This window comes from Poecilia reticulata, linkage group LG20 (assembly GCF_000633615.1).
Source record: "Poecilia reticulata strain Guanapo linkage group LG20, Guppy_female_1.0+MT, whole genome shotgun sequence".
NCBI classification, from domain to species: Eukaryota; Metazoa; Chordata; class Actinopteri; order Cyprinodontiformes; family Poeciliidae; genus Poecilia; species Poecilia reticulata.
In genome coordinates, this window is record NC_024350.1 from 598,195 (window position 1) to 613,937 (window position 15,743).

Sequence of the window (15,743 nt, forward strand, 5' to 3'; positions counted from 1 at the left end):
TATACATTCCATAGAAATCATTGTATCCATCCTTGTTTTCGAAACGTCATATGTTAGTTTTTCTTTTATATCAAAACCAAAGGATATAAATAAAATAATAAAATGTTGGCTCTGTAAAAATAACAACAAGCTTCATACACACACACACACACGCACGCGCACACACACACACACACACACACACGCACACACACACACACACACACACACACACACACGTCGATGGTGACAATCAACTGTATTGTAGCTGCTGGGGCAGTCTGACCTCCTACGCCCCTCTGACTGAGGGCAAGAATGCCTTTTTAGATTGGAAAGTTTGCAAACGCCTGAGTGAAACAAAGATGAATTTGTATTTGAAGTCTGGTGCATTACTGTGGTATATACTTAACTTTCATTTGAGCCAAAAGAAAGTTCAGAGTCCTAAGCCTTATTTGGTTATGTATCTCCCTCTGTTTGATTACATCAGACCCATCAGTTTGTAATGAACTGTTTTGCTTTATGATTAACAGGTGCTAACAGCCTGTCCCCTGTGCTGGCCAGTGTGTGTGGTAGGGAACCTCCAGGCTCCATACATTCAACAGGAGACTCAATGTTCCTTCACTTCTCGTCTGACAGCCATGTCAGTGGCCAAGGCTTTAATGCCTCCTTCTCCAAAGGTTCTGCACAAATACAAATGCATATTCTATTTTCTTTATTCTGACTTTACATTTTTGTATATTACATTTTTCTTCATTATTTTTTGTGTTGAGACAACAGAATGTCAGGCTACCTTTTTAGCGTATTTATTTTTTCGTGTCAAGCATAAGATAAAATATTTAGATTCTTTTTCACTGTTTAAATATTTGTATTTTAATGTAAATTAATGTTAGATATCTAATTGTGGCTGAGGTGTTAAAACTTGTTAATCAAAAGAAGCTTCCACTGCTCTTCATGTTTGTTTTTTGACTGGATGTTACCAGTAACATTTAGGAGGTGCTGATTAATTGGTTCTTTTGGATGCAAACTAAATGATGTGGAATTCTGAAGACAGACATCATTTTCTTCACCACATGTCGCCTTCAGTATTTTACCCATTTTTAATGTTCATAACTTAGCATATGTCATGAAATTTGAATGTCTCACATTTTTAGGCAACAATGCTGCTGTGACTCTGCAGCAGAATATCCATTTTAATGAAGATGTTCTTTGTGTGTTCAGGTTGTGGTGGCCTGCTGCATGCAGACAGAGGTGTTCTGAGCAGTCCTCACTACCCTCAGAACTACTTGCCTGGATTAAATTGCAGTTGGCATGTGATGGTTACACCAGGATTTTGGATTTCAGTGTTATTCCAAAATCCCTTCCAGATTCAGGGCTACGGCACTGACTGTAGCTCAGGAGACTACCTCCAGGTAAACTTAAAGTGAAATTCAACCCCAAATCAACTTTTTTTATGATGATAAACTAAACAGGTGAATTAGGGTTGTAACTTAATGTTTCTGTGTGAATTTGACATTTTTGTGCAGTTCTTTTAGTTCTGCATTACTTTGCTTAAATCCATTTCACTACTGGCCTCTCCAGTCAAACAGTTTTTGGGCAGTTTAATTTTGCTATTGGTTGCAGCGGTACAGCTTGGTACAACTTCCTCACTTTGAGTACCAAAGCTGCCTCCCTGCTAGAGGAGGGTAATTCTGGTCATTTTGATATTGATCTGATGCCAAGTAAATGCAGGGCCAGTGTTAAGTCCAAAAAGGGCACAACATATTTGAGGACACGGAGGCAAGAATGAGGGTTCAAAAATTATTTTATTTTAAAACTCTCTTGAACTTTTCTTTTGGTTCAGCTGCTTTGATTTTCTGTGAAGAAACAAAAGAGAGTTATATACCTCCAGTCCTCCATGTCCCAAAAAAGAGAAAAACAAAACCCCAAAAGTATTAACAAAAAGTTAGACCTGGTGAGCCGATCAAAAAGAACAAAACGGTGCAGCTGGGGGCCGACCCTATACTGGGCTGTCAAAGCACATAGTAGTACTGGACTAAAGCAAAAAATAATCCACTGCAAAAGAAAGATTGAAAACAGGACAACTGGTCCCACCAGGCCAAAATCACAACAAAAAAGCAAACAAACAAAGGCTAACAGAAATATCGCATGGCAGATTGGAGACTTCAGCTGCGGCCTACAGCCACTGGAGACGTGCGCGCACTGAGTCAGGAGCAGGACACATCCGGGGTGGTGGTGGTGGAGCAAGTGGAAGGGCGAGTCTCTCACATACGTCGAAACCCAGCCTATTTATAAGTGGACCAACAGCCACCACTTAACTAAATCAAATTAATTACCAAAAATAAGAAGTTATCCAAACGACAAAATATTAAGAAAAAACAGAAAGTCATTCAATTAAAGTCTATAAACAAAACAATCTAGAAAAATAGACAAAACTAATTAGAATGTGCCCGAAGCACATAACTGCCTGTCATGATTTGCGGTTGAGTGGTGAGAAAGACACTGGCAGGCCCAGGTAGACATGATGTAAGTGATGATTTAATGATTAATCCAAGAACAGAAACCAGAGAGCAGACTAACAACACGGTGACATACGACGTAACACGACGAGGATCCAACGAAGGACAGAGACAACAGGTGGGGTTAAATACACGGGGAAGGTAATCAGGGAACTGGACACAGCTGGGAACAATGTTCCCTCCCTGCCTCCACACCTCTTTCTGCCCCCGCTCACTGGTGAGTCAGCATTTGTAAAGGGTTACTCTGCTTTACAAATGTGTTATATGTTTATTATAAATAACACATTTATTACAAATAAATAAATGTGTTATGGGGTGGATATGGAGTGGAATTTGTCTTCTCTGCTGACCATTGGTGAAGATATGGTGTTGAAAAAATAATTGTCAGACTGACTGCAGTGCTGAGGAATCGAGAAACTCTAATGGCCGCTGCTCGCTCGGGACAGACAGGCAGAATGCTGTCACCATAAAAGTCTCCAACAACACAGGAAAAGTTGCTAGATTTATCAATAATTGTCTTTGTTTCTTTTTAATTCACTAGAGGAGTCTGAAAAATTAATAAATATAGCGGCCAGGTCAAAAAGTTGACAACAGCGCTTCTGTCATCATGATCACAACCCCACCTCAACTCATTCCCACATTCGGTGTGTCTCTTGGCACCACCCACCTTTTTGAAATTTTTTTTAAATTTGCCAGGCCCAGAGTTTAGCTTTCAGATGAGGGGAGGCGATACTTTGAAGATTCATTACATCGTGAAGTCAAGCACACAAGATCCTGCCCTCAATCTGAAGTAGAAGTAGAAAGTACAGATACTTATTGAAAAATGTAGTGGAGTAAAAGTCGAAAGTACACATGATTAAATATACTTAAGTAAAATGCACTTAAGCACCACCACTGTGGCTTTGTGAATCTTAATTGGCCAGCAAACTCACCCGACCTTAACTCCATAGAAAATATCTGAGGTATTGTGAAGAGATAGACACAATACAACAGACCCAACAATTCAGAAGAGCTGAAGGCCACCATCAATAACCTGGACTCTCCTAACTCCTGAACAGAGCCACAGACTGATCAGATTCATGTCACGCTGCTTTGCTGCAGTAATCTGGGCTAAAGGAACCCTAACGAAGTACTGATTGCTGTACATGCTCATACTTTTCATGTTCATATTTTTCATGTTCATACTTTTCAGTTGGCCATCATTTCTAAAAGTCATTTTTTTATTAGTCTTAAGTAATAATTTAATTATGTCAGATACTCAATTTGAGGTTTTCATTAGTTACCAAAAAAAAAACATTTGAAATATATCAGTCTGTGTGTAATGGTGTCCATAGTGGGTCCTCGAGGGCCGTCATCCTGCAGGTTTTAGTTCTCTCCCTGGTTTAGCACCTGGATCAAATGGTGGCTCATTAGTAGGTCTAAGAAGAACATTGACTTGCTGAGGAGGTTGTTACTACCACAGGGAGGGAACTAAAACACGCAGGATGCTGGGCCTCCAGGACCGACTTTGGGCACCACTGGATTAATATACAGGTTTCACTTTTTGAATGAAATTACTGACATAAATCAACCTTTATCATGATGTTCCAATTTTATGACCAGCACCTGTGTAGTAGATTGCTTACTCGGATAGTGAAACATTTCAAAGCTTTAATGATGATGGCTAATGGACAATGAAAACCCAAAATTCAGTGTTTTAGAAAGTTAGCTAAGATAGTAGGCTGTCTTCTTCTTTACGTCCTTACCTAATTAATTACTTTATTTCTGAGCTCTAAGAGCTCTCACTGAGGTCACAGATATATATTTACTCCCTGTTGTTGTTTCTACAGCTCAGAAATGGTCCAGATGGGTCGTCTCCAATTCTAGGAGGTCGTATCTGTGGTTCCAGTCCTCCTTCCATCCTTCAAACTACAGACAACCACCTCCATATTCACTTTGTAACTGATTCAAGTAACGAGGCCAGCGGCTTTAAGTTGATGTTTGAAGCCCATAATGAAGGTAGAATCTGTTGTTCTGTTTTTGATAAGTAAGAAAGAGAATAACTGAATAGGTTAGGTTTTTTTTAGTAATACATTGTGCTAAAATAGAATGTACTTATTTCTATTTTACCATGAATGGGTAGTTATTAAAACAAAATGCCAATTTCAAATATTGTAGATCGCCAGTTAAACATACATACTTGAGCATGTTGAAGATTTGACAAAAAAACAATTATAAATTTTTACCTCCAGCTATTCAATCACTTCTGTTCATTACAGTTAAGGTAATTTACAGTAGTGGTTGGCAGATACAGTATGAGAAAATTGAAGAACGAAGATATTTGATTGAGCAGAACTCAGAGCACGGACACCAAAGGATTTAGCCTTTTGTAAAAGCAGCTTTATGAATGATAACATGGTGAAATCAGTGGAGTATGGTTTCTTAAACTTGATGTCCAATTTAAAAAAAGTTTGAAACTGATATCTTTAGGTCAGGTTATTTATAAACTTAAACCCTACATTTGACAAAGGGTATATCCTAGAGCAGTGGTTCTCAGTTTCAGTCCTCAGGAACCCTTGTCCTGCATGTTTTATTTAACACATGGGACCGCCGTGACCAAACCACCTTCTCTTTAAGTTCTGGGATCATCATGGGTGTTTCTGAAGCCTACAAATCTGACTCGACTTTGCATGAAGCTTGATGTGTAGCGTTGAGTTATTCCATTAACTAGGATCTGATGAGATGTCATATTTATAATAGCACCGCTGATGTTATTTCCCTCCTCACCAAGCTGTGGTCCGGTTGGCAGCTGGTAACTTCCCAAACTGCTAACATTGCATCCATCCATCCCTCCCTCTTACACCCTTGTCCCTAGGGGGTCGGGAGGGTTGCTGGTGCCTATCTCCAGCTAACGTTCCGGGCAAGAGGTGGGGTACACCTGGACAGGTCACCAGTCTGTAGCAGGGCAACAACCTTCTCAAACAATTTACTACTTGATGGTCAACTTTTTTTTTTCCACATACAACGTGACCGTAGGAAACTGAACCAAACTCCCAGGAACACTATAGGAAAAAAACCCAATAATCTCCCCTCACCTTTAGACTCAACTCAGGAGACCTGTTATATCTCTGACGTGTCATTATTTTTTTTTCTATTATGTCTTTTGAACCGATTTATTTATTTTAGTTGTTGAATTATTATCATTTTTATTATTATTAGAAATAAATACAAGTATAAGAGTTTGAGGAAACTCTTTTCTTTCATTCACCCAATTCATGACTATGCCGTTCCTAGTTCTGATCAAATTAAAGTAAAACTGGTTACTAAATAAACAAAACATCACAGTCAGACCAGCAAAAACAGCATTACATCTAGGTGTTTCCCTCCTGCCACACGCCTGACTGGAATCAGTGGGTGATTAACAGGCTCCTGCAGCATTTGATGACATGCAGAGGAGATCATGCAATTATTTGAATCAGGTGATCTGCAGCAGAGACACTTGCACAGATGTGTCTGTGCAACAGTTTTTCCTGAGAACCAGAGCTGAGAAACATTGCAACACAATTTCTGTTCAGAACAATTTTTCTTCCTTTGAAAAATACCATGAAAAATATCAAAGTAAGCTTAGAATAATATTTTTTGTTTGTCACAAACATTTTTGCTATTGTTAGATATTTGAAATTTGCTAGCTTGGTATGACTCAGAGTAATAATTATTACCTCAAAATACTTTGGCAAAATAGAACTGGTGTCTCCTGGTTTTGGTGTATAACAGATAGATTACATTTTATTATTTTTGTTGTGACCTAAGTAATTTTCCCACAGCATGCGGAGGCTCCATCATGCTGACGGATAATGACCCACCTGGCTACATCACATCACCAAACTATCCACAGAATTACCCCCAGAACATTGACTGTACGTGGGTGATAACTGTACCCAATGGAGAGGCTGTCCAAATTGACTTTGAGGAAGATTTCTACATTGAACCCACAGCCAGGTATATTTGCTGTTTTCTTTTCACTTTCTAATATGGCCATTGCAATATAATAACTTCTATTTTATACAGTATTGTACACATATAACAATAAAGAAAGGCCTTCACAGAATCATTTTTAATAACCTCACCTTATATTCCTTAATAGAAATGTAATTATTTTACTGTATCTCAAAGTGAATTAAATCAAACAAATATATGAGGTTTATTGTGGACGCGTTCAACCGCCAGAGCTCAGAAAGAAATTCAGGAGCAGTACTTTGTTTAAACAAGATTATTGTCTTGTTATAACGAGATTTATATTTCATTAAAGAGGAGCAGACTAGAATCAATGCACAGCTTCAGTTATTACAACTAAAAACCAGCGATCAGCCTGAAACCTGGGAGTAGTGATGGACTCTGACCTGAACCTTCAGAGCCACATTAAGACAGTCACAAAGTCGGCCTTCTATCACCTGAAGAACATCTCCAGGATTAGAGGACTGATGTCTCAGCACGATCTAGAGAAACTCATCCATGAGTTTATCTTTAGCTGCATTGATTACTGCAACAGCGTCTTCACAGGTCTGACTAATAAATCAATCCTCCAGCTGCAGCTGATCCAGAAGCTGCTGCTCGGGTTCTCACTAAAACCAGGAAGTCAGACCACATAACACCAGTTTTAAAGTCCCTACACTGGCTCCCTGTAGCTCAGAGAATACACTTTAAAATACTGATGTTAGTTTATAAATCACTGAACGGTTTAGAACCACAATACCTTAAAGATCTGTTATTACTGTACCAACCGTCTAGACCCCTCAGATCTTCTGGTTCTGGTTCTGCTCTGCATCCCCAGAACCAGAACCAAACAAGGAGAAGCAGCATTCAGTTTCTATGCACCACAGATTTGGAACAAACTTCCAGAAACTGTAAAACAGCTGAAACACTGGGTGCCTTTAAATCTCAACTTAAAACCCACCTGTTTAGAGTAGCTTATGGCTAAATTAGGGTTAGAGTGCGGGTTTTGATGTCTTCCATGTTTTTATCTTTACTTTTAATCTATTTATTAATTTCTTTTTATTCCTCTAATGATGTAAAAGTGTCAAGTGACTGAGGGTCAAAATCTCTTTATTACTGTTTATTCGCTGTCACATGCTGTTTTTATTTTTTCTTTAATTATGTAAAGCACCTTGAAATGCCTTGCTGCTGAAATGTGCTGTACAAATAAAATTGGATTGATTGATTGATTGATTGATTAAAACCAAAATGTCTTCTCTTTTAAATATGAAAGGTCATATCAGTAAAACAGAAACACCTCTTGGGATTTTTAGATGTCATTTGGAAGAAACAGTGAGAGTAGGAGAGTCACAGTGAGCCCTTTTGTGTCTTTTTAAGAAGTCATAATCTGTCAAATGAACCGAGTTTAATGTCTCAAGAAAATTAGATTTTGCTCCAGAATTTATTTCCAACCTCTTGCAGTTAAATGCTTCCATATTTTATGGCTCTAATACACATGGTTTAGGCAAAGACATCTTTGGAGAATTGCAAAAGCAAATCTGGTTTGTTTCTCATGTGCACAAATTATTATAGTAAAGGCATATTCTTCTCTTTAATTTATTCAAATAAGGTGTATCTTTGCTCATCCAACCAGGAGCTGTCTCTGACCCTCTTTAAAGTTAGAAACTCCCTACAATTTGTTTTCAAGATCAACTATCAGTTGTCACCTTTATCTAAACCAGTGTTTCCCAACCCTGGTCCTCAAGGCACACTGCCCTGCATGTTTTAGGTGTTTCCTTGCTTCAGCACAGGTGATTTCAATTAGGAGGTGTTTGCTGAACTACAATCAGCTGAATGAGGTGCATTAAAGCAGGGACATTTCTAGAACGTGCAGGGCAGTGTGCCCTGAGGACCAGGGTTGGGAAACACTAATCTAAACAAAGTGGAAGCAGAACTTCTCCTCTACTGGCCTGGACTCCTGCTGTTTTATGGCTTTTCATAGATCAGTGTGAAACTGGAACTTCTCCTGATTGTTTCCCACACAGACAAAAGGAGATCAAAATATTTAGCAGGCAATCTGCTGCAACTACAGGTAACATAAAGGTCAATAGGGCAGAATAAGTTATTAATCCGAAAACTAATTAGGCTATTTCAATCAAAACATGTAACTAGGAGAGATTACAAATTAGATTTGTGTTTTATGATATTCTATGTTGCATTCAGTTTTACACCAGCTGTTTAAATCTTATCGAGGTGGTCAAAAGATTAAACTCACACAACCAAACAGCCATGACCCCCTGTGAATGCCTGCTCAGTCCACAGACAGGTTAAGAACTGTGTGTTAAATTATAGAGAACTAAAAATGAAACTATTTTAAATTCAACTTATTGTGTTATATTTAATATAAACATCCTACAAATGAAATGCCTACTGAACCATGGAGGCAATTTAGAATCAAATTTTCTTATTTTAAAACTGTTAATTTTATATAATATTGTACATGCCGTTAAGTTTTAAAACTTGCATATTTTAAATGTATTTTCTTAACAATACACATAGTTGGTTACAAAATACACTGTACATTATACATAAGCTAAATTATGGAAAATCAGTTAATATATTAAATACTTAACCATTTCATTGGTGAGGTACAGAATGGAGGATCATGCTCTCATCGAGTGGCAGCCAGTGCAGTTAGCGAGAGGTTGGGCAGTCCCAGGTGAGGCTCAGCTTCCTGCTGCCTCACCAGCTTCGCTTTCGAGCATTTGAATGGAAAAATGGAAAAATACAGCGGTTTTGAAGAAACAATATTCAAAATTGGTTTAGTTAAATGAAAAATAAATTCTTTATAGTACAAACCACAGGGTGAAAATAGCAATATACATTATCATATCATTATATATTATTCTTCCATGGCTCTGCCTCACCTGCCTCCCCTGACAGCACGCCACTGGTTTAGGTATAAAACAACGCTGTATGTCTATCATACATGGGCCAGGCAAACTAAGAAGGCTGGACTTGTATATATCTTTGGATGTAGGCCTGTCGCAATAAACGATAAATAACTTAATCGCACGATAAATTAAACCTATCGACCTCATTTTAATTATCGGCTTTATCGTCTCTTCCTGCCTTTTACACTACACGAGTTGTCGGCCCATTTTCAAACCCTGAGAAAATGGGTTTTTTTATTAGCCGACAGAAATCCCAGGTTTAACGGTTCAATCGGGTTCGTCGTGCCGTGTGGTGTCCAGCCACATGGGCACAAAATAATGGCTACAAGTCCAGTTAACTAATTTTAAAATCAGGCATTAATCAATACTTTACTAGAATCTACTTGTGATGCATGTGGCTATAGATTCAGCGTAAAGTCCTGACTGAATGAAAATCATTATAACCTATTTATGTCACGTTAATGAAGAACAGCTGAAAACTTACCGGGTTCATCAACTGCGGTAGTAATTTGGCTCCAACTCCTCCCCTTGTCATTTATATATTCTTTGCACGATATTGTTGAATAAACATTAATGATACCACAAATCATCTCCAATGTCCGCTGGACTTCGTGTCGCGCAGTGTCAGCTGTTTGGGATTCCCCTCCGTAATTTCCCCTCAGAAAGCAGGAGGAGAATCCGCGCTTTCTGATTGGCTACCTGTCACATTCAACGTTGACGATCTCGGTCGGGGAAAACCCCTGATTTAGAGCGGAGTGGCCACGAAGATCTACCGTAACACACCACACACTACAGGATGATCGGTTAGATCAACCAATGATCTAAGATTGAAAATAGGAGCAAAAAATGGTGTAGGATGAACTATTGCATTAGGTAGTCAGATGTGCCCATCTTGTCCATTTAAATCTAGTGATTACTGAAAGGCAATATAGTATACAGACTTCATAATCTGCACTCTTTTGGTTGAATGCAGTATTTATTTCCACTTTGGCTTTATGTTGTTTAGTTTTTATTCAAGTACGTTTTTTGTTAATGGAGACTGAGAATCCATTTTATTTTTGTTTTTGGTTGTTTTGTTTATTTAGTTTATCAGTTCCAGTGTTACGTGTTCTTTTGAAAATAAAGTGCATCTATCAGGAAATTGCCTGTGTTATTAGTAATTTCCATTAAATCAGTGTCAAAAGGTCTTAAAACAATATTATCGTTTACCACAATAATTTTTTAGACAATTAATCGTTCAGCAAAATTTGTTATTGTGACAGACCTAGTTGGATGTGATTTTATCTTTGTTTTTTTCTTTGTGTTTTTCTACAGCTGTAGCTTTGATTATTTGGAACTTCGAGATGGCTCATCATTGAATTCAGACCTAATTTCTCGGCTGTGTGGAAACACTAGACCATCTACACAACATTCAAAAGGCTCTTCCATGTTGCTCAGGTTTCGGACTGACAGGAGTGTAACACACAGAGGATTCAAAGCAAAATATTCCATAGGTTAGATGATAAGTTCTGAAAAACTAATGTTCACCAACCAAAATGTAGTTGTTCCAGTAACCACGAGTGTCGCATTCAACAACTTCAGCATAGAGGACAAAAGTAGTTACCTTTTATCTTGCACTAGGTCATGTGACATGACCTATATATATGTGTGTATATTTCCCCTAACATCAGTGGCGCAAAAAGTGGGTATGCAGGGTGTGCAACGCATAGGGGCGCAGCACCAGAGGGGGCGCCAAAACCCCGTCTGGAGGGGTGGCGCGCCGATGATGTTTTCCCATAGACTTTATCGCGCGCCTTCCGCTCCTTCACCTCGCACACGTAACGAGGTAAATGTAGCGAGTTTTACCCTTTGCGTATCGTCACCTGACGTTCCTTCCCTGGGGTAAGGGGGGGGGGCGCCGATCTATGTTTTTGCATCCACCTGAATAATGTGTAGTTGCGCCACTGCCTAACATATATATATTGTTTTTGAGTACAGCATGTAAAAAATTATGTAAAAATTCTAAAGTTCTTAAGCAAAGCAGTTTTACAATGTCAGCAGTATACATGCCCAATATATCGATCATGTTCATTTTACAGAACTCTCTCACTCCATTGTCTATCTCTCTGTCAAGCCTCCATCTTCATAGCACTTACATCAGTTGTAGACTTTATTATATATTTTTTTAAGCATTTCACTTTATTTCAATACCATAAAACTCTTTCAGTATGAAAGTGAGAATGGACAATATCTTGTGTTTTTATTATTATCTCTTGAAGCAGTAAGTTTAAAGTCTGTTTTACTGATGTGAGAACCAAACTAAGTGGGTCAAGTTTCGCGCTTAGTTTGGAAACTTCCATATTTTACCCCGGTTTCTCACTGCCTTTTTGTATTAGTATTTCCTCAAAAAATGTCCATATTATAATGTAGTAATTTTAAAAAACATTCCTATGCCTCTCTAAACTGACAATTGCCTTGCGAGAACTGCCACTAAGGCTGCTGCAGGTTTCGACAGCAGAAACAAACCAGGTGTGCCAAACAGTGATGGTCTGACAAACTGATCGGGTGAGATCGGGCGTGTTCCTGCAAAGGAGAGCAGCTGTGCAGCAGCACATTCAGACTGAGTGTCTCATCGAGTAGTTTTGAATTACTTCTTCTGTCGTTTATATCTTTTAGACAAATTATTCACTCAAAGAGATAATATCTTATGTATATAGGTGAATTCAATGTGTCACATTAAAAAAATACCCCAAATGCCCTCAAAAATGCCACATATGTTTTTTCTACCAAAAAGTGATTAAGGCCCATTTCCTGCTCAATGAAAGGCAATTTCAGCATTCAATGACACTCAAAGGGATTATATTATATAGACATGGCTGATGAATATGTAAACACATGTGCTTCAAATCCCTTTTTGTTTTTATATTTAGACTCTATTATAGGAATTACATAGGAATAGCCACAGCTTTTGAGTGTCAACAAAGCTTGGCCTATCAGATTCTGAGCAGCTGATTGTAGTTTAAGTGGTGGACATGTAGCTAGCTATTTTAGACTACTTGCAAACCTGTCTTTATCATGTAAGGGATATTAGACCAAGGTTGGAATAGTAGGACGTAAAATGGCCATTATTTTTTAAATTCAAACCAGATATGCATTGATCTAAAGAAGATGTAATGATTTTTATCAAAAATTAAACAACTCTTCAGAGCTCGCTTTCATTTTGCATTTCCCATCTCTATATCCAGCATCATGTGGAGGCACCTACATAGGTCAAACAGGGGAAATCCATAGTCCAGGCTTCCCTGGTTCTAACTATCCTGAAAACTCCAACTGTGAATGGTACCTAGAAGGGCCCACGGGACACTACCTTACCTTGAGCTACAAGAACCTGAGCCTGCAGGACAGTGCAGGATGTGCTGCTGACTATGTGGAGATAAGAGAATACAATGCTTCAGGTGAGGACAAAAATCTAATTCTATTTGGAACTCATGTAAATAGCATGAATTCTTTAGATTCAAGTTTATAATTTCCACAGGACGTCTGCTGGGGCAACATTGTGGAAACAATATTCCAGCTTCTGTTGATACATCAGACAGTTTTGCTTATGTCAAATTTGTGAGTGACAACAGTGGAAATGCAGCTGGATTCAGCCTGTTTTTTGAAGCCAGTGTTGAAGGTAGGACCAATTTAATCTTTTTTATATTAGTTTTATTTAATGGGGCAGACACACGGTAACATAGACAAACTGAATAAAACAGCAGTCTTATGCTTGTATATCATGGTGTTTATGGCATAAGCTAATTTGCAGCACTTGTCAATAGATGGGCTTTTTAAACAGTACTGTAGGTGACTGTGACTGTGGGTAGAGTAGTTGTCCTGTGATCGGAAGGTTGTAGGTTCGACTCCAGCTTCCTCCTGCTTCATGTCGATGAGCCCCTGGGCAAGGCACTTAACCCCAAATTGCCTACCGATCTGCATATAGGTGTATAAATGTGTCACATTTACCTATTCTCAGCAGTGCTTTGAGTGGTCAAAAATGATTGGAAAAGTACAGTCCATTTGTCATGTAAAAAACAATTAAAGTGAAATAATAGGCATTTTAACAGGATTTTTGCTGTTTGGAGCTTGTGGATTCCTGGCTTATCAACAAATTTGTGACGGACTTGGCTGAACTGGAAAACATTCGGACTGTTGGTGTGGACAGAGACGAGGACTCTAAAACTCACTAACCAGATGGAATGGATCTTGAAGAAGTTGCTAGTTTTGGTTCAGTGGAACAACCAAACTAATTTGGATGATTGGGAACTGAGATGTATCGGAGAGACTTTAGGAAAGATTGAAATTTATAATCTTCCCGACCTAAGACATTCCGTTTATGAATTGGCTTTCCCCATGTGGCCTTGGAAGGGCTGCATATCTCTAATCCCCTCGAAGATATGTAAACATAACACTCTTCCCTCCTCACCCCCTCCTGTATCCATGGAGTTGCGAAGCTGAAAGCTCCCAAAGACATTCCTGGATAAACAACACCTTTATCGGACTTTGCCAGGAGGCTCAGTAACGTTTCTTCATGGCCCTTTGACGTCACCGCCTTCACTCATGTCTTTGTTTTTCCCTTTGCTTTGTCTGAATGTTGCCACCTGCCCTAATACGTCCTTTCCTCTTTTTTGTTTTAGAAACAGTGGAGTACTCACTATTTAACCCAGAAAAGGATTATTTTAGTTTATTAGTAATATCAGAAATTGTGGAGTGCGCACTATTTAGATCAATATTATATAGATAGAAATGGAAAAGGAATTAGAATTAGAATAACTACAAACTTGGAATCCAGAAATACTTAACAGGAACAGTCACTGCTTAGTTTATATTACTTTTAACCCAGAAGAGGATTTAGAACAAACTTAGAATTGTGGAGTACTCACTTTATCCCAGAAAAGGAATTAGATCAGTCACTCCTTAGCTTATTTTATCAGAAACTGTAGAGTACTCACTATTTAGAAATGAAATTMGATACTTAGTAACCCTGAACAGGAGCACYTAGTTTACACACTTTAGAACAACATTAGATTAGTTTTCTATCCTCTTCTTTCTTTCCTTTGGTTTGTCATTTTGTTTGTATTTCCTTTTAACTCATGTAAAGTACTTTGAATTGCCTTGTTGCTGAAAATGTGCTATATAAATAAAATTACCTTTACCTTTAAGTAGTACAACATAATGTTTACTACATAGATAAAGCTATAAAATATCAAAACATGACAATAAAAACATATATAAAATATGAATACAGTTCTGTTTTTGATATATCCAGAGATTGTTTTTTGAACAAACAAACTGGCTGCAAACTTAAATAAACAGGGAGTGAGTTCCAGTGAAAATGAATAGTGGAAATGTCATCTTTCTGGTGTGGAAGAAGCCTGAGCTAGTGTGTGAGGTTGTGAGGTTCCAGTTAGAAATGGTCAGTCTCACCTCACTACATGGTTCTGGTTCTGGAACCAGTCTCCATGAGAAGGGTTGGACTCTCTTTCACTCTGGAGTTGCCTATGGTGAGAGGCAGCGGGCAGGAGTGGGCATACTTGTTGCCCCCGGGCTTGGTGCCTGTATGTTGGGGTTCACCCCAGTGAATGAGAGGATAGCCTCCCTCTGTCTACGAGTGGTGAGACAGGTTCTGACTGCTATGCATATGCTCTAAACAGCACTTCAGATTACCCGTCCAGTACTCCAGGGAGTACTTGAGATTGTCCCTCCAGGGGACTTCCTTGTTCTGCTGGGTGACGTCAATGCTCATGTGGGCAATGAAAGTGAGACCGATGATGTGGTCCTATTGGCATCATCAGTTCATGATCTGCAGCTTTCGCTGGAGTGGTTTGCAGCCGAGTGTGAAGCAGCCTGGATGAGGATCAGTATCCAAATCCAACGCCATGGTCTTGAGCCTCTACCCTTCTACCCAGAGAAGGTGGAGTGCCTGCTCCGGGTTGAGGAAGTTGTCCTGCCCCAAGTGTGGAAAATGAGGGGGAAATGGAGTGGAAGATTGACAGGCAGACTGGTGCAGTCTCTGCAGTGAAGCAGGTGCTGTACCGGTCTGTCATGGTGAAGAGAGAGCTGAGTCAAAAAGGAAAGCTCTAAATTTACCGGTCGATCTACATTCTTACCCTCATCTATGGTCATGAGCTTTGGATCATGACCGAAAGAACAAGAGTTTTCTCCGGAGGGTGTCTGGGCTCTCCCTTAGAGATGGGGTGAGAAGGGAAGGACTCAGGGTAGAGCTACTCAGAGCAGAAATACTATTTAAGGAGTTGTTTTTGCGAGAGGATTTTGGCACCTCTCTAGGTCAAACTGACCTGACTCCCTTCCTTCCATTTGCATG

General features: G+C 39.0%; 1 protein-coding gene across 1 annotated transcript in view; it reads left to right on the forward strand.

Annotated features, from left to right (window-relative positions):
* The window catches only part of cubn (cubilin (intrinsic factor-cobalamin receptor)), a 155,737-nt gene that overhangs the window by 118,548 nt on the left and 21,446 nt on the right, over positions 1-15,743 (forward strand). Inside the window, exons 41-47 of the mRNA XM_008438250.2 lie at positions 510-656; positions 1,198-1,388; positions 4,325-4,493; positions 6,299-6,473; positions 10,715-10,893; positions 12,625-12,834; positions 12,915-13,055. Coding sequence (XP_008436472.1) covers positions 510-656; positions 1,198-1,388; positions 4,325-4,493; positions 6,299-6,473; positions 10,715-10,893; positions 12,625-12,834; positions 12,915-13,055 — 1,212 coding nt within the window. The remainder of the gene's footprint in view (positions 1-509; positions 657-1,197; positions 1,389-4,324; positions 4,494-6,298; positions 6,474-10,714; positions 10,894-12,624; positions 12,835-12,914; positions 13,056-15,743) is intronic.